The 17676-nt window shown below is 47.1% G+C and overlaps 1 protein-coding gene across 10 annotated transcripts in view; it reads right to left on the bottom strand.

Moving 5' to 3' along the window:
- Positions 1-2506: 2506 nt before the first annotated feature.
- The window catches only part of NCOR2 (nuclear receptor corepressor 2), a 205648-nt gene continuing 190478 nt past the window's right edge, over positions 2507-17676 (bottom strand). For 7 of the 10 annotated variants that reach the window (XM_087705827.1, XM_087705828.1, XM_087705830.1 and 4 more), the window contains exons 45-47: positions 16533-16763; positions 13111-13290; positions 2770-9379 (exon numbers count right to left, since the gene is read on the bottom strand). In XM_087705827.1, coding sequence (XP_087561953.1) covers positions 9198-9379; positions 13111-13290; positions 16533-16763 — 593 coding nt within the window. In that variant the 3' untranslated portion in view covers positions 2770-9197. Of the gene's footprint in view, positions 9380-13110; positions 13291-16532; positions 16764-17676 lie in introns of all 10 variants that reach the window. The other 3 variants (XM_087705832.1, XM_087705831.1, XM_087705836.1) reach the window with 2 other exon arrangements.

Genomic DNA, 17676 nt, shown 5'->3' with positions numbered 1-17676 from the left:
AAAATGAGGAGCAACATTGTTGGGGGCAAGAGGCTGACTCTAAACCACTTAGAGAGGGCTGGAAAGCACTGTGATGCAGTATATGAGTCTAAGTAATATTGATATTCCCCTTCCCTCCTTCCTTCCTTCCTTCCTTCCTTCCTTCCTTCCTTCCTTCCTTCCTGTGCACATTGATTACAATGAAGCATTGCAGTCTAATTCTGCTCACTGTCAGCAGTTCAATCCTGACCGGCTCAAGGTTGACTCAGCCTCCCATCCTTCCGAGGTGGGTAAAATGAGGAGCCAAATTGTTGAGGGACAAGAGGCTGACTCTGCAAACCGCTTAGAGAGGGCTGTAAAGCACTGTGAAGTGGTATATAAGTCTTAGTGCTATTGCTATGAACTATGGTTCCAATAAATTTATTAGGTCACTGCCCTGGTTTTTTTCATTGGCTATTGACATCTTCTTTGCCCTTAGAAAAAGAGGAGGACTTCGCAACTGACAAGTTCTCTTTTTTCCCCTCTGCCTTCATTTGCTCCATGGGGAATTTTTCTTTTTATTTGATCTCTGAAGTGTTGGCTGCAAATGGGTTTCAACTGCCCTTTTCAGGAAAGTCTGTAGTACAATCATTTGCGCATTCGAGGGATTGGTGCACCTGGAGAAACAGAATTAACCGGGGGTGTTTGGGATCCTCACTTTCATCCCGAAAGCCATGCACAGGCGAGAGACATATTGCAATTTTCTAAAGATAACTTTCTTTCAGCCTCCCTTTGCAGCTTTTCCCTGCTGAGATTTTAGAAGTTGCTTTGTGGGAGCATTCAGTTTATTGGGTCCAATTGGGGCGTGTGGTTCTGGGTCCCCAATAATAAAACTAACAGTATATTAAACAATGAAATGGAGTTTCAATAAAGAGGGGGGAAAAGTTCTTTTGGAAATTAAAAAAAAAGCTGTAGACTCCTCCTGCCCCCTGCTGGTCACACTTGGAATGGCACCATCTTTTCCCTGGCAAAAGTTTTGCTCCACATATTCACATTTTTAGCAACTTGCTCTATTCTGAAGCAACCTTGGGGGAGGATTTATGGAACACGATCTTGATCAAAAGGCTGCACCGTACATTATCTGAGCCAAGGCAGTTGCATTAAGCACGCTCAGTCCATCCAGTACTTGGTGGGAAAAGGACACCTACAATATTTACAGCCTCAAGGTTCGTTTCTGCAATCTACTGGGGGTGGTGGGGGATGTTTAACTTAAACAATTCAGTTCTGAGCATCGAACAGAGAAAAACTTTAGCTGAGCACTATAAGGTACTTTTCTCAATTCACTTCTTAATCCTAGGATTGCTGCTGCCTTTGGGCTGGAAATATTGAATCCCTGGCTTGTCTTAAGACATCAGCAATTTTGTCTGCAGACCTGGAAAATGCGTAAGTAAATTGGAAGGTCTGAAACTTTTAAGGAAGAGCAGCTATTTATTTTCCCCCATGCCTTGGCAAGATTTAGGAACAGGATTCAGCCCGGTTTTAGATTTGGGCCACAGTGCTAGCAAAATGATCTTTAAATGCGGAGGGTTAAAGGAAGAGATGGTCAAATGATTCAAAGATCTTCTTCTTCTTCTTCTAATGACCCTATAATACCTTGTCCAGTTGTCTGGACAACTGAGTGGAGTGAGCACAGTGTTTGAATGGCCAGATGCCCTTCCTGTTGCCAATGTGGAGTTTTGTTCAGCAGATGTATTCTCATTGTGCCCAAAGAGAAAAATATCTGCCTCTGCCTAGGATCGAACTCACAGCCTCCCGATTGCAAGAGCTCCACCTCTAGGCCACTGACCACTCCTATTATCCATGCCGTTCCATCAGTATTATCTTCTTTCAAGGACCACATAATCCCTTGAGGGTTGGAGTCTAGGCAACTGAATGAAGCGGAGTGTTTACTGGCCGGATGCTCTTCTCGTCACCAATGCGGAGTTTTGTTCAGCAGAGATATTTCTCATCGTGCCGAGAGAGAAATATCTGCCTCTACCTAGGATCGAACTCACAGCCTCCTGACTGTGAGGCGAGACCTCCACCTCTAGGCTACCTGAGTAAAAGATTTCAGAGAGTAATCAATAAAATGAAGAAGGTGGCCGCATCCTTGCCACTGAAGTCTCTAAAGAAGATTGGGGCTTTGACAGTGTGACTGTGTGCTGCCATCTTGACCTTCAGATGCAGAGAAGCGCATCGTGGTTTTTATCGGTTCTTCTAGTGCTTTTCGGTTTGGCAGGACTTTCTCAAGAGATGGTCGACCTTTCCTTTTCAAAATTTTATTTGGCTGCCTTGCCGAACAAGCATGACCATCACAAAGAAATGGGAGACCTGCACTTGGTTGGAAATAAATTTTTCCCTCTCTCTTTTTTGGTTTTGTTTTTATTCGTTATTGAAACAGGAACGCAGGGCTTCGTCACGCCCAACCCAACTTGTCTTCTGGCTGGCTTTGAGCCACCCCCACTCCCAAAAACCCAACAAAACGAGAACAAAAAACAATGAACCAAACTTCACTTTTCATAGAAAGGGGGGGAGGGGAGAACCTTTTTAGAGCAAGCTGCATAAATATTTACAATTTGCAGTTTTCTATGTACAAGTTGTGTTTCTATCATACAACTCACTATGCACAGTTTGGTTGTACAAAAGATAGATATATTTCCCCCCCCTCTCCCTCCCCCCACCCCATGCTCCCTTGTACAGTTCAAATAACATTGCTCTTCGTTGTCGTCTTATTTTGTGTGGGTGTATGTTTGCACAAATGGCAAGGCAGAGAACACTTCAAACTTTAATAGGTTAACATAGCTTCCTCTTATTCCCCCCCTCCCCACCGGTCCGGATTGCACAATTTATTTACTTATTCGTTGTAAAAAAGGTGATCGCAAACAGCACGGTTAAGACCTATCGCATGTCACTAAAATAGACGTCAATGTTGCAATGGGCAGAGAGCATGGCTTTTCTCTGAAGCAGACACAGGGCGTGGCGTTCGCCTGGCGTGGAGCTAATGGTCAGCAGAGACGGTGCTGCCCTCTCTGAGACTGGGCTGAGTGATGTGGAGTTGTGGGGGGGGGGAGATGGAGGGTTTGCCAAGATCGATTTGGCACACAAATGTGCCCGTAGGTAAGTCCGTGAAGGTTCCCAGTCATCCAGATACGGGGTAGAGTTGTCTGGAAGCTGAGCCAGGGCAACTGGAGTTCCTCTCCTTTTTGGTTTGAAATGTTTTGCTGAATCAAAATGAGAAGAGAAAGGAGGAGGAAGAGGGAAAGGAAAAGAAGAAGAATGAAAATGAGAAGAAGAGAAAGGAGGAGGAAGAGGGGAAGGAAAAGAAGAATGAAAATGAGAAGAGGGGAAAGGAGGAGAGGCAGAAAGGAGAGATGGAGAAGAAGTGGAGAGATGGAAAAGGTGAAGAAGTAGAAGAAAAGGAAGAGAAAGTAGAAAAGGACAAAGAAGAGAAAGAGAGGAGATGGAGAGGAAGAGGAGAAGGAGAGACGGAAAAGGTGAAATGTAGAACAAAAGGAAGGGGAGAGGAGGAAGAGGAGGAAGAAGTCAAAAGCAGTCAGGAAGAGGAGAAGGAAGAGGAAGGGGAAAAGAAGAGGAAGAGGAAAATGAAGAAAAAAGAAGAGGAGGAGGAGAAAGGAGAGGAGGAGAAGAAGAGGAGGAGGAGGAGAAGAAGAGGAGGAGCTTGAAGAAGCAGCAAAACGTTACAAAACCCGAAGAAAACAGGTTCAGTTGCCATAACTCGGCTCCCCTTGAGCCTCGTGCCAGGCCACCGATTCAGGCACTCAAAAAGGCGGGTCATTGCATTTCCACTAGGATAGATGCACACACACAAACACAGTAGGTATCCATCAAACCAAAGAGAACGTGCCTGTGTTTGCACATTCACGTACACCCACAAACACACAGAAAGAAATACAAGGCAGAAATCACCTTTCGGAAAGGAAGGAGGGTTTGAGTTTTTGGGGGGTTTGGATCATAAAATCCCTCCCTGGAATGTACCGCTTGCAAACTCCGGCAAGGGATGACGTCTCTGTGTTGTGTTCCAGTGGCATTTGTGTGTACCTGTGCAGTCCAAGGGAGACTCGGGCAGGGGCCTCCAACCACGGCTTTACGACTTGTGGACTTCCAACTCCCCAAATGCTGGCTGATGAATTCTGGGAGTTGGAAGTCCATAAAGTGGTGTAGGAACTCCTGCTTTTTGGGGGTGGTGGTGTTGGACTAGGATGTCCTACAAGATCCCTTCCAACTCTGTTATCTGTAAGTCCTAAAGTTGATTTCAGCCTGGTTGAATCACTGCCGAGTTACCTTGTTGGCAACAAAGCCATCCTAAACTGAACTAAGAGATTGGAGGAGGCGGCGGCGATGCTATGGATAAGAAATTTACACAGCTGTAGGAAGGTCTAAAGCACAGCAACATGAATTTTTGGGAAGAAGAGACAGATTGAAGCAAAGGGCTTAGCGCATTTTCTATCCCATGTTAGGGATAGAATGTTAGGGTTAGAGTGCAGCACTGCAGGCCACTTCAGCTGACTGCAGTTCTGCAGTTCGGCGGTTCAAATCTCACCGGCTCAAAGTTGACTCAGCCTTCCATCCTTCCGAGGTGGGTAAAATGAGGACCCAGATTGTTGTTGGGGGCAATATGCTGACTCTGTAAACTGCTTAGAGAGGGCTGAAAGCCCTATGAAGCGGTATATAAGTCTAACTGCTATTGCTATTGCTATCCATCTGCACCACACCTGTCTTGTATGAACCTCAGGTAGATCTGGAGCTATCCAAGCCGTGCCAGATAACTTGGCACCTTTGAAAAGTCTACATCTTCAACAACTATTGGACAAGGTATATCTCAAAAGCACAGCCTTTGTGAGGGCTTCACTCTTGCTGAGTTGAAGGTCATCAACTTGTATGTCGGGTTCAAAAAAGCCATTTTGCATGTAGGCTTCCTGAATTTGTGAGCCAACTGCGAAGTTGGCTCCTTCTCTGGGTGTGGTCCTCCGGGGAAGAGCCCCGTGTTGGCCAAAAAAGAAACATCAAGCCACTTTTATGGCAGCACTCAAGAAGAAAAAGAGAAAGGTTGACTTCTTGAAACTGACCTCAAATCAACTTGGAAAGATCCGATCAGGAGATGTTTCGATGAAACAAAAATCAAGGTTGGCTATTCTATCATTGACTTTCAACGATTGAGTTAAAGATTTGGCTTTGATCGATCGGAGGAGAGAAAAAAATCCTACTGAAGGGTGAAAGATAGGAGCTGCAGGATTCTTCACTGCAAGCTAGTTTCCAACTGTCATCACTTCTTCCCCACAGCACAGATGAGAAATGGAGGCAAGATTTGGTTTGAAGATGCCGTGGCCCCTAAGGAGTTTTTCTGACTACAAAACTGAGATTCCAAAGGCAAAAAAACCCCCTGATGGTGGAGCCTCCGTGGTCAATCCCTCTTCTCAACAACTTCTAGGCACGTCTGTTGGGTGACGCTTTTGATCTACGATTGCCCCCCTTCCCAGCTGCGGCTCTCAAAAGCAAGACGGCTAATTGGTGGTTTTCAAAACAAGGCAGCGGATTAGAACACACAAAGTTGTGGCAGGCAGGGTGGGCATCCCTTCTCTTCCACCTTTAGTTTCGTTTGCTTGCCTATCGGTGGTCCTTGTAAGCTTTGCATCAATGAGGCCAAGAATAAACAGCATGGGAGCTCACCAAGGTACAACGGACAACATTGCCTCCCCTTGTAAGGTAACATATGGACAGTGACTGGATCTGAATCTGTTTAAGGCAGATGCATGATCTTTACTGTGTGGAAAACTGGGTATGTGGGATGTACACGGGGCATGCTTAATTGTTCTTGTCCCAGAAGAACTTTGAGGTTCTTCAAAGCTGGACAGTCTTCCTAAGATAGTGAAGAACACCATGGCCCTGACAACTATCTAGAGCAGCTTTTAAATGTTGTGGCCCGCCAGCAGAGCAGATTCCGACAGTGAGGAGGTTGGGGAAGAACATGGGCTAGTCCTGGAGTCTGGGGAAGGCTTTGATGAGGGCTCTGTGTCAGAGGCAGAGAGGGGGTGAGGGCCATGTGACAGTTATCAGCTGCCTTCGGAACTGGAGATCAGTGATGCAGAAGAACAGCTGGAGCCTGTTCCCAGTATGCACATGTGCAGAGTTACCAGAAGGGAACAAATAAGGAACAAGGGCTGACTCAGGAGTAACGCACAGGTGGACGGTGAATGGCCCCTCACATAGGGAACAAAGTGGAGTGAAAGGGGAGGGAGTTAGCAGGAGTTCAATTCTTTAGGGTGAAGATCTGTTCCTGACTTCTTGCCAAGTAATTGCTGCTACAGCATGGAGTTTGGAAGGTATCAGCCTGGCAGCTCTCCAAGCCTGATAAAAAATCTGTGGTTGTGAAATCTCATGACTGTTGGCCGGGACTTTGCTGGAGAGGAATTCCCTTTAAAATGAAATAAAAGGGGTTTTATTGGGATGAGGAGTCGGCTTTGTGCTCTTGAGAAGCCTAGGCAGGACACTAAATGCCAACTCCTGTAAGCTTGATTTTCTTTGTTCCTTGTGAGATAGTATCTGCTATCGGAGTATTTAGCAAGATCTGGCCTTGTCTCAAGTAGGTTTTGGGGTTTCTTTTTAACAGAGACTACTGTGCTTGAACTCTAGTTGTGTGGGGGCTTCATCACTTGAGACATTCAAGAAGAGATTGGGCTGCCATTGGTCAGAAATAGTGTAGGGGTCTCCTGCTTGGGCTGGGGCAAATTGGACTAGATGATCCCTTCCAACTCTGTTAATCTGTTTCTGTTAATTTATTCCCCACATAACTTGTCTATCACCAGAACGATCTTTAATTGCAGGTCCTTCATTGTTAAGACTTAACTGGGGGTGGGGAAGTGGGGACATTCTTCAGCCCAATTGGGCTGAATCCTTTAGCCTCAGAAACCCAGAAGTTTTAACAGATGGAAAACAGAGAGATTCTTCTTAATTCCCCCCACCCCTAATCCCCGAATCTTTTCTGAGCTTTTTTTACATATGCCAGTTTTGCAAAAAATTAATAATGCATGCCGGAGTTTAATATACTGTAACAAGCAGCTGCATCGATAGGAGAAAATGAAGAGGATGAGTTAGAACAAAAAAAAATGCTTGGGAAAGCAAACTTCACCGTAGAAACAAATTTAAACCATGTTGGGGCGATACCAACAGTGTGATATTGTCCTTTTTCAGCTATGCCAACATGGCTCCAGTCTGCTCCAGAAAAAAAACTTAACTACCTGGGATCCTTGGCCTCAAGAACTCAGTAAGGGAAACATCTGACAACCATCCATCGAGGGCAGAATTTCCCAATCTTAGCCACTTTTAAGTAATATGGACTTCCAACATGGCTGGCTGGGGAATGCTGGGAGCTGAAGTCCACATAGCTCAACGTTAACAAGGCTGAGATTCATTGTTCGCAGGTAGGACAGGGAAAGGAAAGGAAGGAAAACAGATGACCAAGTGAGACCACTTTGAATTATAGGTATGGTGGTTTGTGAGAGCTAAAGGGGGGGGAGGGAGCCTCTCCCCACACCCCTGCCCCAATTCAAAAACTACCTATGTCAACTTTCCTGCAAGATTCTCTTATTCTTCTCAAACAATTTTTTTTTTTTTGAAAAATATGATGGCCTCCCTTTGCTTTATCCCTACAGGTGATTATAAGACTCTGGAAATGATATGTGTGGATGTGTATCTGGGTGTGTTTGTATGTGTTTGTCTGCATTAATATATATCTATATATATCTATAGATATAGATATATATTCACATTTCTTTTTTTAATAAAAGAGCTACGTTAATACATTCTACTGAATTACAGGACCATTCAGGTGGATTGTGGTTACCTCTGGACATTTCCATACAATGGACAAACAGCTCAAAAAATCTCGCACACCACATAGAAATCCCTCTGTGTACAAGGGTAGCGACCAAAAAGAAAGAAGCAGCATATAACACTGTTTTAGAGTCTTTCCTCGCACCCCCCTCCAAAAAAACCCCGAGAATTAAAAAATAACCCTCTGAAATTATCTGGCATCGTTCCCCCCCCCCCAAATGTAACAAAAATATACCCTGTCGATCAATATTTCTCAAGCTCAGCCGGATGAAGATGGGTGGACTTCAACTCCAAGAATTCCCCAGCCCAGGGGGATGCTGGGAGTTGAAGTCTCCCTGTCTTAAAGGGGCCACGGTGGAGAAACACTGCTATAGATGATACCCACAGCAGCAGGGGTGTCCAAACGTGGGAACTTTTAAGACTTGTGGATTTCAACTCCCAGAATTCCTTCTGGGAGCTGAAGTCCACAAGTCTTAAAGTTCCCACGTTTGGACATCCTTGCCCTAACGTCTAGAGGAATTGTCCCTAATGGATATTCCAATTTCTTCTCCCCACTGTCCCAAATAACCTTCTCTCTTTTGGTTTTTCTCCTTGACGTCCATCTCTGCACCCCAAGTTCCAGCTATCTGCTTCTAACGTGCTCCAAGTTCACACTTAAACAAGGGCACAGAGCAAGGAGAAAGACCCTCCTACCCTCCCTGCTTTGAATGACTAGAAACGAGATCTGTAATTCATTGGATCGCCTTGGGTCATTGTCTCTAGATGACCAACCACCCGCAGCTCCACCATGGCAGTCCCTCATTAAGCTAAGACGAGGAGCTACGGGGAAAAGGGGTTGGATGGTACGTGATTCAAGTATTAGGTCACCAGCCCATCCCAAGAAGGTACTTGGGGCTTCACTGGAAGGTGAACCTCAGCAAGAGTTTAACCAAGCCAATACTCCTCCTTCACCCTCTTTTCCTTTCTTTTCCTTTCTGAAGGAGAAAGTTGACGCAGAAGATGTGACCACCCCCCCTGAGTGTTGAGTAGACTTGGCCATCTCAAAGCCCCTCCCTCTTGGCCATCAGCCTCATCGCAAATCTGATGGGGTGGTGGGCTCCATTTCCTGGTTGTTTTTAAGGCTTCAAATCTATTTAACTTTCTTTTGTTGTGGTGGATTGTTGTTTTTAAATACCCTCTTTCCAGATGTCATAAAAAATTAAACAAAAGGACTCCCCACCCCACCCCCAAAACAGCTCCGGCAGCTGATCTGAAGGAGACACACTCCCAGAATCCCCCAGCCCTGACCCGTTCCATAGCCACCACGTCCATCTGTCCATTGGTCTTCCCGTCACACGTCTTCTCTCTTCTCATTCACTGTCCGAGAGGGTCTCATACTGTGAAACCAGCAACGGTTTTGGCTCCTCTTCCCAGCCATGGTTCTGGGTGCTGGCGCTGCCCTGCAGAACGGTGGCTGTGGGGGGTGGCGGGCCGGTCACGACTCCTGTGGAAAGTCTCACCGTCAAGGGGTTGTATGGAAACGGCGTTGAACCTGCAGAATGACGGAAAGGAAGGCAAGAGAATGGCGTTGGGGAGCCTCGTCCAAGAATTTGGTAGGAAGTTAACCTTGGTGTGCAAGAGACCCCCCCCCATCTCTCCTTTCACACTTCCTCGCACTTGCAGAGTTCACACCAAGAGCTTCCCCCTTTTGAGAAGACCTTCTGAGGTGAAAGAACTGGCCCTCAGCACCACAGAATCCCATCTATGGGGGAGTTCATAACTCTTGGAAAGTCGTGGTGCGACCAGAACAATCTGGAACTAAATGCACTGAAAACTGTAGAAATGGTGGTAGACTTTAGGAGAAACCCCCTTCCCCCATACTTCCACCTCTTACAATACTAGACATCACAGTATCAACAGTAGAAAAGTTCACGTTTCTAGTTCTATCATATCTCAAGACTTAAAATGGACACCTAGTATCAAAAACGTCATCAAAAAAGCACAACAAAGAATGTTCTTTCTGCGTCAACTCAGAAAGTTCAAGCTGCCCAAAGCTGATTCTCTTCTACAGAGGAATTATTGAGTCTCTCATCTGCACCTCCACAACTGTCTGGTTTGGCTCTGCAACCCAACAAGACAGACAGAGACTTCAGAGGATAATCAGAACTGCAGAAAAAACAATGGCTACTAACTTGCCTTCTATTGAGGACCTGTATACTGCACGAGTCAAAAAGAGGGCTGTGAAAATATCTACAGACCGCTCGCATCCTGGACATAAATTGTTTCAACTCCTACCCTCAAAACGACGCTATAGAGCACTGCACCCCAGAACAAGTAGACACAAGGACTGTTTTTCCCTGAACGCCATCACTCTGCTAAACAAATAATTCCCTCAACACTGTCAAACTCTTTACTAAGTCTGCATTACTATTACTATTAGTCTTCTCATCGTTCTTATCACCCATCTCCTCCCACTTCTGACTGCAGGTCTGTAGGTTTGTTGCTTGAATCCTTATGACTTATATTGATTGTTTCCTGATTGCTTATTTGTACCCTATGACTACCATTAAGTGTTGTACTTTATGATTCTTGACGAATGTATCTTGTATTCTTATGTACACTGAGAGCATCTGCACCAAAGACAAATTTCTTGTTTGTCCAATCATACTTGGCCAATAAAGAATTCTGTGCTATTTTATTCAATGAAGGAAGAAAAAAAGGAAGGAAGGAAGGAAGGAAGGAAGGAAGGAAGGAAGGAAGGAAGGAAGGAAGGAAGGAAGGAAGGAAGGAAGGAGAAAACAAAAGGTGGCGGGAGGGCATATGCCCCAAAGACAAATTCCTTGTGTGTCCAATCATACTTGGCCAATAAAATAATTCTATTTATGGAGATTCTCAGTCATCCAGGTCATGGTTGTCCCAAAGGTGCTTTTTCAGGAGGCAACTGGACTTCCTTGTAGGTTTTTTTTTTTTTTTGAAGACTTTTAGCTTCTCATCCTGGAAGCTCCTTCAGCTCCCCACCATCCAGTCAGAGCTGAAGAAGCTTCCAGGATGAGAAGCTAAAAGTCTTCAAAGAAAAAACAAGGAAGTCCAGTTGCCTTCTGAAAGAAGAGCCTTTGGGACAACTCTTGGGAAGGGAGAGAAGAAAAAGGCTCAGAGGGAGACATTCCAGATGAAACTCTAGAGAAGTAACCAGGGCACCCAAACCACATGTCCTTGACTGGACAAACCACGTCAAGGTCCAAATTCTTAGAGACCTCTTGATGATCCTCATTCCTTGTCTCACCTCTGATTCATTGACCTCTAGGAAGATGGCACCATGCATAAGTGGTGTAAGAAATGAAATTCCAATGCTGTCACCTGAAGATAAGGTCACAGAAACTGTTGCTGGTTTATTGGTTTATAGCCCACCCTTCCTTGAGGAGCAAAAAGGAGTGTAGAAACCCCCTCCTCTTTTTCTAAGTAACAACCTGTTCTGACATAGGCTTCACAAAATAACGGAGCAGATCCTTGTCCCGACAAAACCCCTGTTTATGAAGCTAATGCGAATTCCTCGCATTCATATCCAGCAAAATCCCGGCAAACAGTCTTTCAAGGGTGAATTGACAACCACAGACCTTATCAGGCTTGGAGAGCTGCCAGGCCGATATCTTCCAAATGCAACTGTACAAGAAAATACTTGGCAAGGAGTCTCTAAGAGTCACAGACAAATCTTCACACTAATTAAGCAAAATAATTGCCTCCTGAAAACTCCGCTCCCCTTTCACTCCTCTTTTATTTCCTCTGGGAGGGGCCATTCATCATCCACCTGTGCCTTTACTCCCGAGTCGGCCCTGCTTCCTTAACTGTTCCCTTCTCCTGGCAGCTCTGTGCATGCGCACATCAGGAACAGGCTCCAGCTGTTCTTCTGCCCCAGAGTCTTCCCCAGACACCAGGGCTGACCCATGTTCCTCCTCACTATCTGAGTCTGCCACCAGTTCTGCCGACCGCTGGTGAGCCCAACACAACCCTGGGATCTAAGCTGGCCTGAGAGAGAGTGACGGGTCCAAAGTCACCTTAAGAAGTTCCACAATGAGGAAGAAGGGAAGTCCAGGTGTCCTTGGGGCTAACTCATCATCTTCATATCCACACCAGCCTACCTTCTCAAAGTCATCTGCTGCCCTGCTTCCACGTGCCAATATTGAATGAGACTTACATCTCATGTCCTCCAAAGCTTTCCTACAACATTCCCATGTAAGATTTTGTTGGGCCAAGACAGAAGACCCATTGTCACTTCGGGACTTCTGTAGCTATGGAGACTGAACCCAAGTCTCCTCATTCCAGGTCCAGTCCTTCAACCACTCCACCTTGATGGCAGTCTTTTATATTTGGGCCACCTTCTACTCTACTGGTTGCTATGTCTGATAATGCATTTCCCAGCCAAGCTGCTGTGTGGTTGCCTGTTCAACACATTTACACTATATTGCCAAAAGTATTCGCTCACCCATCCAAATAATCAGAATCGGGTGTTTCGATCACTTCCATGGCCACAGGGGTATAAAATCAAGTACCTAGGCATGCAGACTGTTTTTACAAACATTTGTGAAGGAATGGGTGGCTCTCAGGAGCTCAGTGAATTCCAGTGTGGAACTGTGATAGGATGCCACCTGTGCAACAAATCCAATCGTGAAATTTCCTCGCTCCTAAATATTCCACAGTCAACTGTCAGCTGCATTATAAGAACGTGGAAGTGTTTGAGAACGACAGCAACTCAGCCACAAAGTGGTAGGCCACATAAACTCGTCCAACATCAGTGTGTGACCTCACAAATGCGCTTCTGGAAGAATGGTCAAAAATCCCCATAAACACACTCCTGAACCTTGTGGACAGCCTTCCCAGAAGAGTTGAAGCTGTTATAGCTGCAAAGGGTGGACCGACACCATATTGAACCCTATGGATTAGGAATGGAATGTCACTTACAGTAAATTCATATGCGAGTAAAGGCAGGTGAGCGAATACTTTTGGCAATATAGTGTATCTCTAACTCCACCTATTTGTAGAAGTGCAGACAGAGATGGGTGATGGAGTTAAGTGAGTCATCAGCCTAGAGTTGTCACATTGCCACAAACATTGTCTAAACCCAACCCTTCCAGAATTTAATTGATCCTTATCTTACGCCAATTTAGTGTTCAACTTCACTTGGCCAGATTCTTGTGTGTGGGCTTGAACATGCCACAATCTAACCCAATTCTCTGCGCCTGACACTCCCGGGAATTGCAAACTTGGTGTCAAAGGACGCGCTAGTACCTGTGGATGATGGCCTGTCCTCCCAAACCCGGTTGGTTAGAGGTGTCCTCCTGTTACAGTCCCCGTCGGAGTGAACGGACGAAACAGATGGCGGCCTCTCAGTGGTGGAGGACAGGCCGGGTGCTGGAGATCTGGCCTTCCGACTGTTCGCTCTGGCGGCAGCCTTTGGTTTCCCCCCTCCTGTAAGGGAAAAAAAAAAAGAAAACATTTTCGAACTCCCAGGAGAAAGTCATACTACGTCAGGAGTGTCAAACTCAAGGCCTGTGGGTCAGATCTCGCCCATGGTGTGCTTAGAACTGGCCCGCGGGACGGCCATGGACACTGCGTCCTGGGGGGGGGGGCTCTGCCAGTGAAAATGGAGCTCAGGTGGGCTGCGTGGCTGAGGTTTGCAGGAGGCTGCTGCAACCTAAAACGGAGCTCGGGAGCCTGTTTCCACTGGCAGAGCGCTTGGGCCACCATAGGAGCCCCCGACAGAAGTGACATCGAGCTGGCCACGCCCCCCGCTCCACCTGAGGTCAATCACAACCCTGATGCAGCCCTCAATGAAATTGAGTTTGACACCCCTGTACTACGTCAAACCAGTGAAAAGGTTTGGTGCCCTCCCAACGCATCTTCCCAGGGACTTGGTCACAACAGAACAACGAGGCTTAGCAGGTAGCAGAAAAAGGGGGGGGGGGAGAGAGAGAGAGAGAGAGAGAGAGAGAGAGAGAGAGAGAGAGAGAGAGAGAGAGAAGGCTGAGAAACAAAGAAAGACCTCCCCCCTTTTTCACCCCAATGACAGGTAGTCCTTGACTTACGACCACAAGAGAGGCCAACATTTCTGTTGTCAAGAGAGATTTTTGCTAAGTGGGTTTTGTCCCATTTTATGACCTTTCTATGTGGTTGTTGTTAAGTGAAATGCTGCAGTTGAAAAAAGTTAGTCCCCCGGTGGTTAAGCTTCCCCATGGACTTTTGCTTGTCAGAAGGTCACAAAAGCGGACCACAGCAACGGTCAAAAATATGAACCAGTTGCCAAGCGTCTGAATTTTGATCTCGTGAGATGCAGCAGAGGTCATAACTGTGAAAAAATGGTCATTCAACGAAGACTCTCTGTATTAACTCCAAAGTTTGCCAAGGATCGCAGGAGGGGGCTGTAGAGTATTAGACCCTAGCAAAATTTGGGGCTAACGGCTGTCCCTTCCTGAAATTAGAATAGAATAGAGCTTCAAGGGACCTTGGAGGTCTTCTAGTCCAACCTCTTGCTTAGGCAGGAAACCCGACACCACTTCAGACAAGTGGTTGTCCAATATCTTGAAATGAAAGCTCCTGCTCCTGCTCCAAAGATTAACTGTTCTCAAAATAAGATCTGAAGGCCAAGCTCTTATGAAAATAGGGGAGGGGGGGTGTTTTCTCCCCAAAACTTTGCAGGTAGGGGCAGAATTATCTGGAAGAATATTTGGAGAAGATTATGTCTCTTTGGTGTAGACCTGGGAGGAAGAGTGAGGACACGGCCTTCTCTCTCTGCTCTGTTTCTGATGGGTCAGGGGCCCAGATGCACCCTAGATCTATGGCGACATTGGCAACACCAGCCCAGGATCTGAATCCGTTACATCTATTGGGACCATTTCTGCCCTAACTAATGACTGTCACATGCGACTCCATGGGAGTCTGTAAGGAAAGGGAGGTGAATGGCCCAGAGAGTCCTCTTTGGTCTTCAAGAATGTGATCACATGAAGGGCCCCAATGGCCATCGCTCCAAAGCCTAGCCTGGAAGTTAAGAAGGCCACCGTCATGTTCTCTATCAATAAAGGAGAATGTTTGTAGCTCAGGCTGGGAATGAGGGGCCCTTGGTACTCTCTAAGCTGAGTTCTTTTCTTGGAGACATTTCAACACCCAACTAGGTAACATCATCAGTGCTAGAAGGGAATGGCGTTTGTGGAGTGGTGGAGGAGGAGGCCTTAGGGTCTTTGGTGCTCTCTGAACTTGGTTCTTTTGTTGTGGACGTTTCAATACCAACAGCGGTGGGTTTCACTTATTTTTACCACCGGTTTGCTGGGCGCGTGCACTGTCCGCGCATACACCCGGCCTTCCACGCATGTGCTTTGCTTGCGCGTGTGCCTTCCAGCATCAAAAACATGGCTAAATAGGATGACATAGTGCCGGGGCAGATCTCGACTACAAGTTTGCCCAAACCGGCTGAATACCACCTCTGAATACCAAAACAGGGTAACATCATCAGTGCCGAGCACTGAGCAGCTCGTGCTAGCACTGATGATGTTACCTAGTTTGGGTAATGAAACATCCGCAAGAAAACAAGCAAGCTCAGGGAGCACCCAGATCCTCCCAAAATGTTCTATTCAACCTCAGCAGCTTCCCCTCGGGGATCAATGCAACCGTCATAAGTACACGCAAGTTGCCAAGGGTCCAAATTCTGATCATGTGACCACGGGGATTCCGCAACGGTCGTTCAGTGTGAGAAACGGTCGAAAGTCCCTATTTTCAGTGCCGATGTAACTTTAAACAGTCACTAAATGAACGGTTGTGAGTCAAGGACTATATGTACCCTTTATCCTCCGTCTCCAAGGGGTTGGCATTCCTGTCCCTTATCCCGGACTGCTGGGGGTGTGAACAAGGGGTGGAGCTGCTGGGGGATTTGCAGGGGTTCGGGAGAATCTCTAGCTAAGATTCTGTGCAGTTCGGACAACCCCCAAATCCCACTGCTGGCTGGCCCCACCCAACCCACCCCGCTCCTCCAGGAGTCCCCACGTGGCCCGTTTTAGATGCAGGCAAGTGTTGGGCGCATGCGGAGGCTCAGGGAGGACAAAAAAGGGCCTACCGGAAGTTCAGGAAGGCAGGAAAGAGGCCCGTCTCTGGCCTCCAGAGCCTGGGGAGGCCGTTTTTGCCCTCCCGGAGGCTCGAAAAGCCTCCGGAGCTCAGGGAAGGCAAAAACGCCCTGCCGTGGTGCAGGAGGCCACCATGGCCACACCCACCCAGCAATCTGGCAGAGAACCCCTTGCTAAAACTTTTGAAGCCCACCCTTGGTGTGAACCCCAGCGTACTACCCTGACACCCCAACCTTTCTAACAACGTGTTCGTGAGGACAATGTGGACACAGAGCAGACAATGTGGGGAAAAACGAGGATGAAAAAAAAAGAGACAGCCCAAATGGTCAGTGGTTACGGAAAGCCAGCGACAGGGTTACGTTGGCTAAGCGCTTACACACACACACACACACACACACACACACACCAAAGAAACCCAGGGAGGAATTAATCGGCAGCATGACACGACACGAACACACAACACAACACACAACGAGAAGACTGGAAGGAAGGAAGGAAGGAAGGAAGGAAGGAAGGAAGGAAGGAAGGAAGGAAGGAAGGAAGGAAGGAAGGAAGGGAGACAGAGAGAGGATTAATGACGTCAAACGCAACTGAGCCGACCTGGCGTGGAAGAATGAATCTCGTCAATCTGTCCTTCAGCAGAGGTTACAGGCAGAACAGCGGGCAAGCTTGGGCTGGCATTCAGAGGGTTAAAAGCATTGGTACTGAGAGGAGCGGGCTCGTCCCACCGATGGTCATATTTACCCATGAGAGCCTTTCTGATAATGGCCTCCAGCCCCATGTTGGAACTGGGGTTTTCTTGGACCGCCTGGCTCCTACAACTGATTAACCCTGGGGGGGTACGGAAGGGAAGGAGGAGAGGGAGGGGGGTTCGGGGTGGGGAAGGAGAAAAGGGGCATACCGAGGAAGAAAATCGGAGAGGCGGGAGGGAAGAGAACAAAGGAAGGGAGAAGGGAAGGGAGAAACAAAACTGTCAGCACATCCTTTGCGAAACGACACAACACTGTTGTGTTAGTTCTCCTCTTCCCCCACCAAATCCTGCGACGCAGACCACACTTGGCCTGGTCCTAAGTTCTGGAGATGTCCTTCCCCCCCCCCCCCCCCCCCGGGAAGGAGGCAGGAGGAGGCATGGGCTTTGCTAGTTTCTGGAGTGCTGCGTTTGGGCGCACCCATTGACCACATGGTTTCTTTCTCAAGGCAAGGAGGTGGGAAGGAAGCTGGCTTGCACTCAAACCTTGGCATGGCTTCATCTTGGCTTTTGTGAGGGGGCGCTGAACTTAAATGGGTTCAGATGTTACCAGTGTTTGTGGTCTTCCTATCTCGTGGTGCCTGTTCTGACTGAGGCTTCCCAAGAGCAGGAAGCAAACTCCTAGTCCAGACAAAAACCCCTTTTATTAATTGACTGTGAATTCTGCTCATTTTACAGTCACAGGATTTACAGTCATAGACCTTATCTGGCTTGGAGAGCTGCCAGGCAGATATCTGCAAAACCTGTCAAGGAGTCTTGGAGAGTCACAAACCAATAAGTGAAATAATTGTCTCTCCAGCAAACTCCACTCCCCTTTCGCTCCTCTTTTATTTCCTCTGGGAGGGGCCATTCATCGTCCCCCTGTGGCCTTACTCCCAAGTCGACCCCTGTTCTTTAACTGTTCCCTTTGTCTGGCAACTCTGTGCATGTGCACACTGGGAACAGGCTCCAGTTGTTCTTCTGCCTCACTGATGTCTGACTCAGAAGGCAGTTGAT

Source organism: Thamnophis sirtalis, unplaced genomic scaffold (genome assembly GCF_051295495.1).
Source record: "Thamnophis sirtalis isolate CommonGarterSnake01/CBP01778 unplaced genomic scaffold, rThaSir2_p1.2 scaffold_2, whole genome shotgun sequence".
NCBI classification, from domain to species: domain Eukaryota; kingdom Metazoa; phylum Chordata; class Lepidosauria; order Squamata; family Natricidae; genus Thamnophis; species Thamnophis sirtalis.
This window is presented reverse-complemented; position numbering and strand designations above follow the sequence as displayed.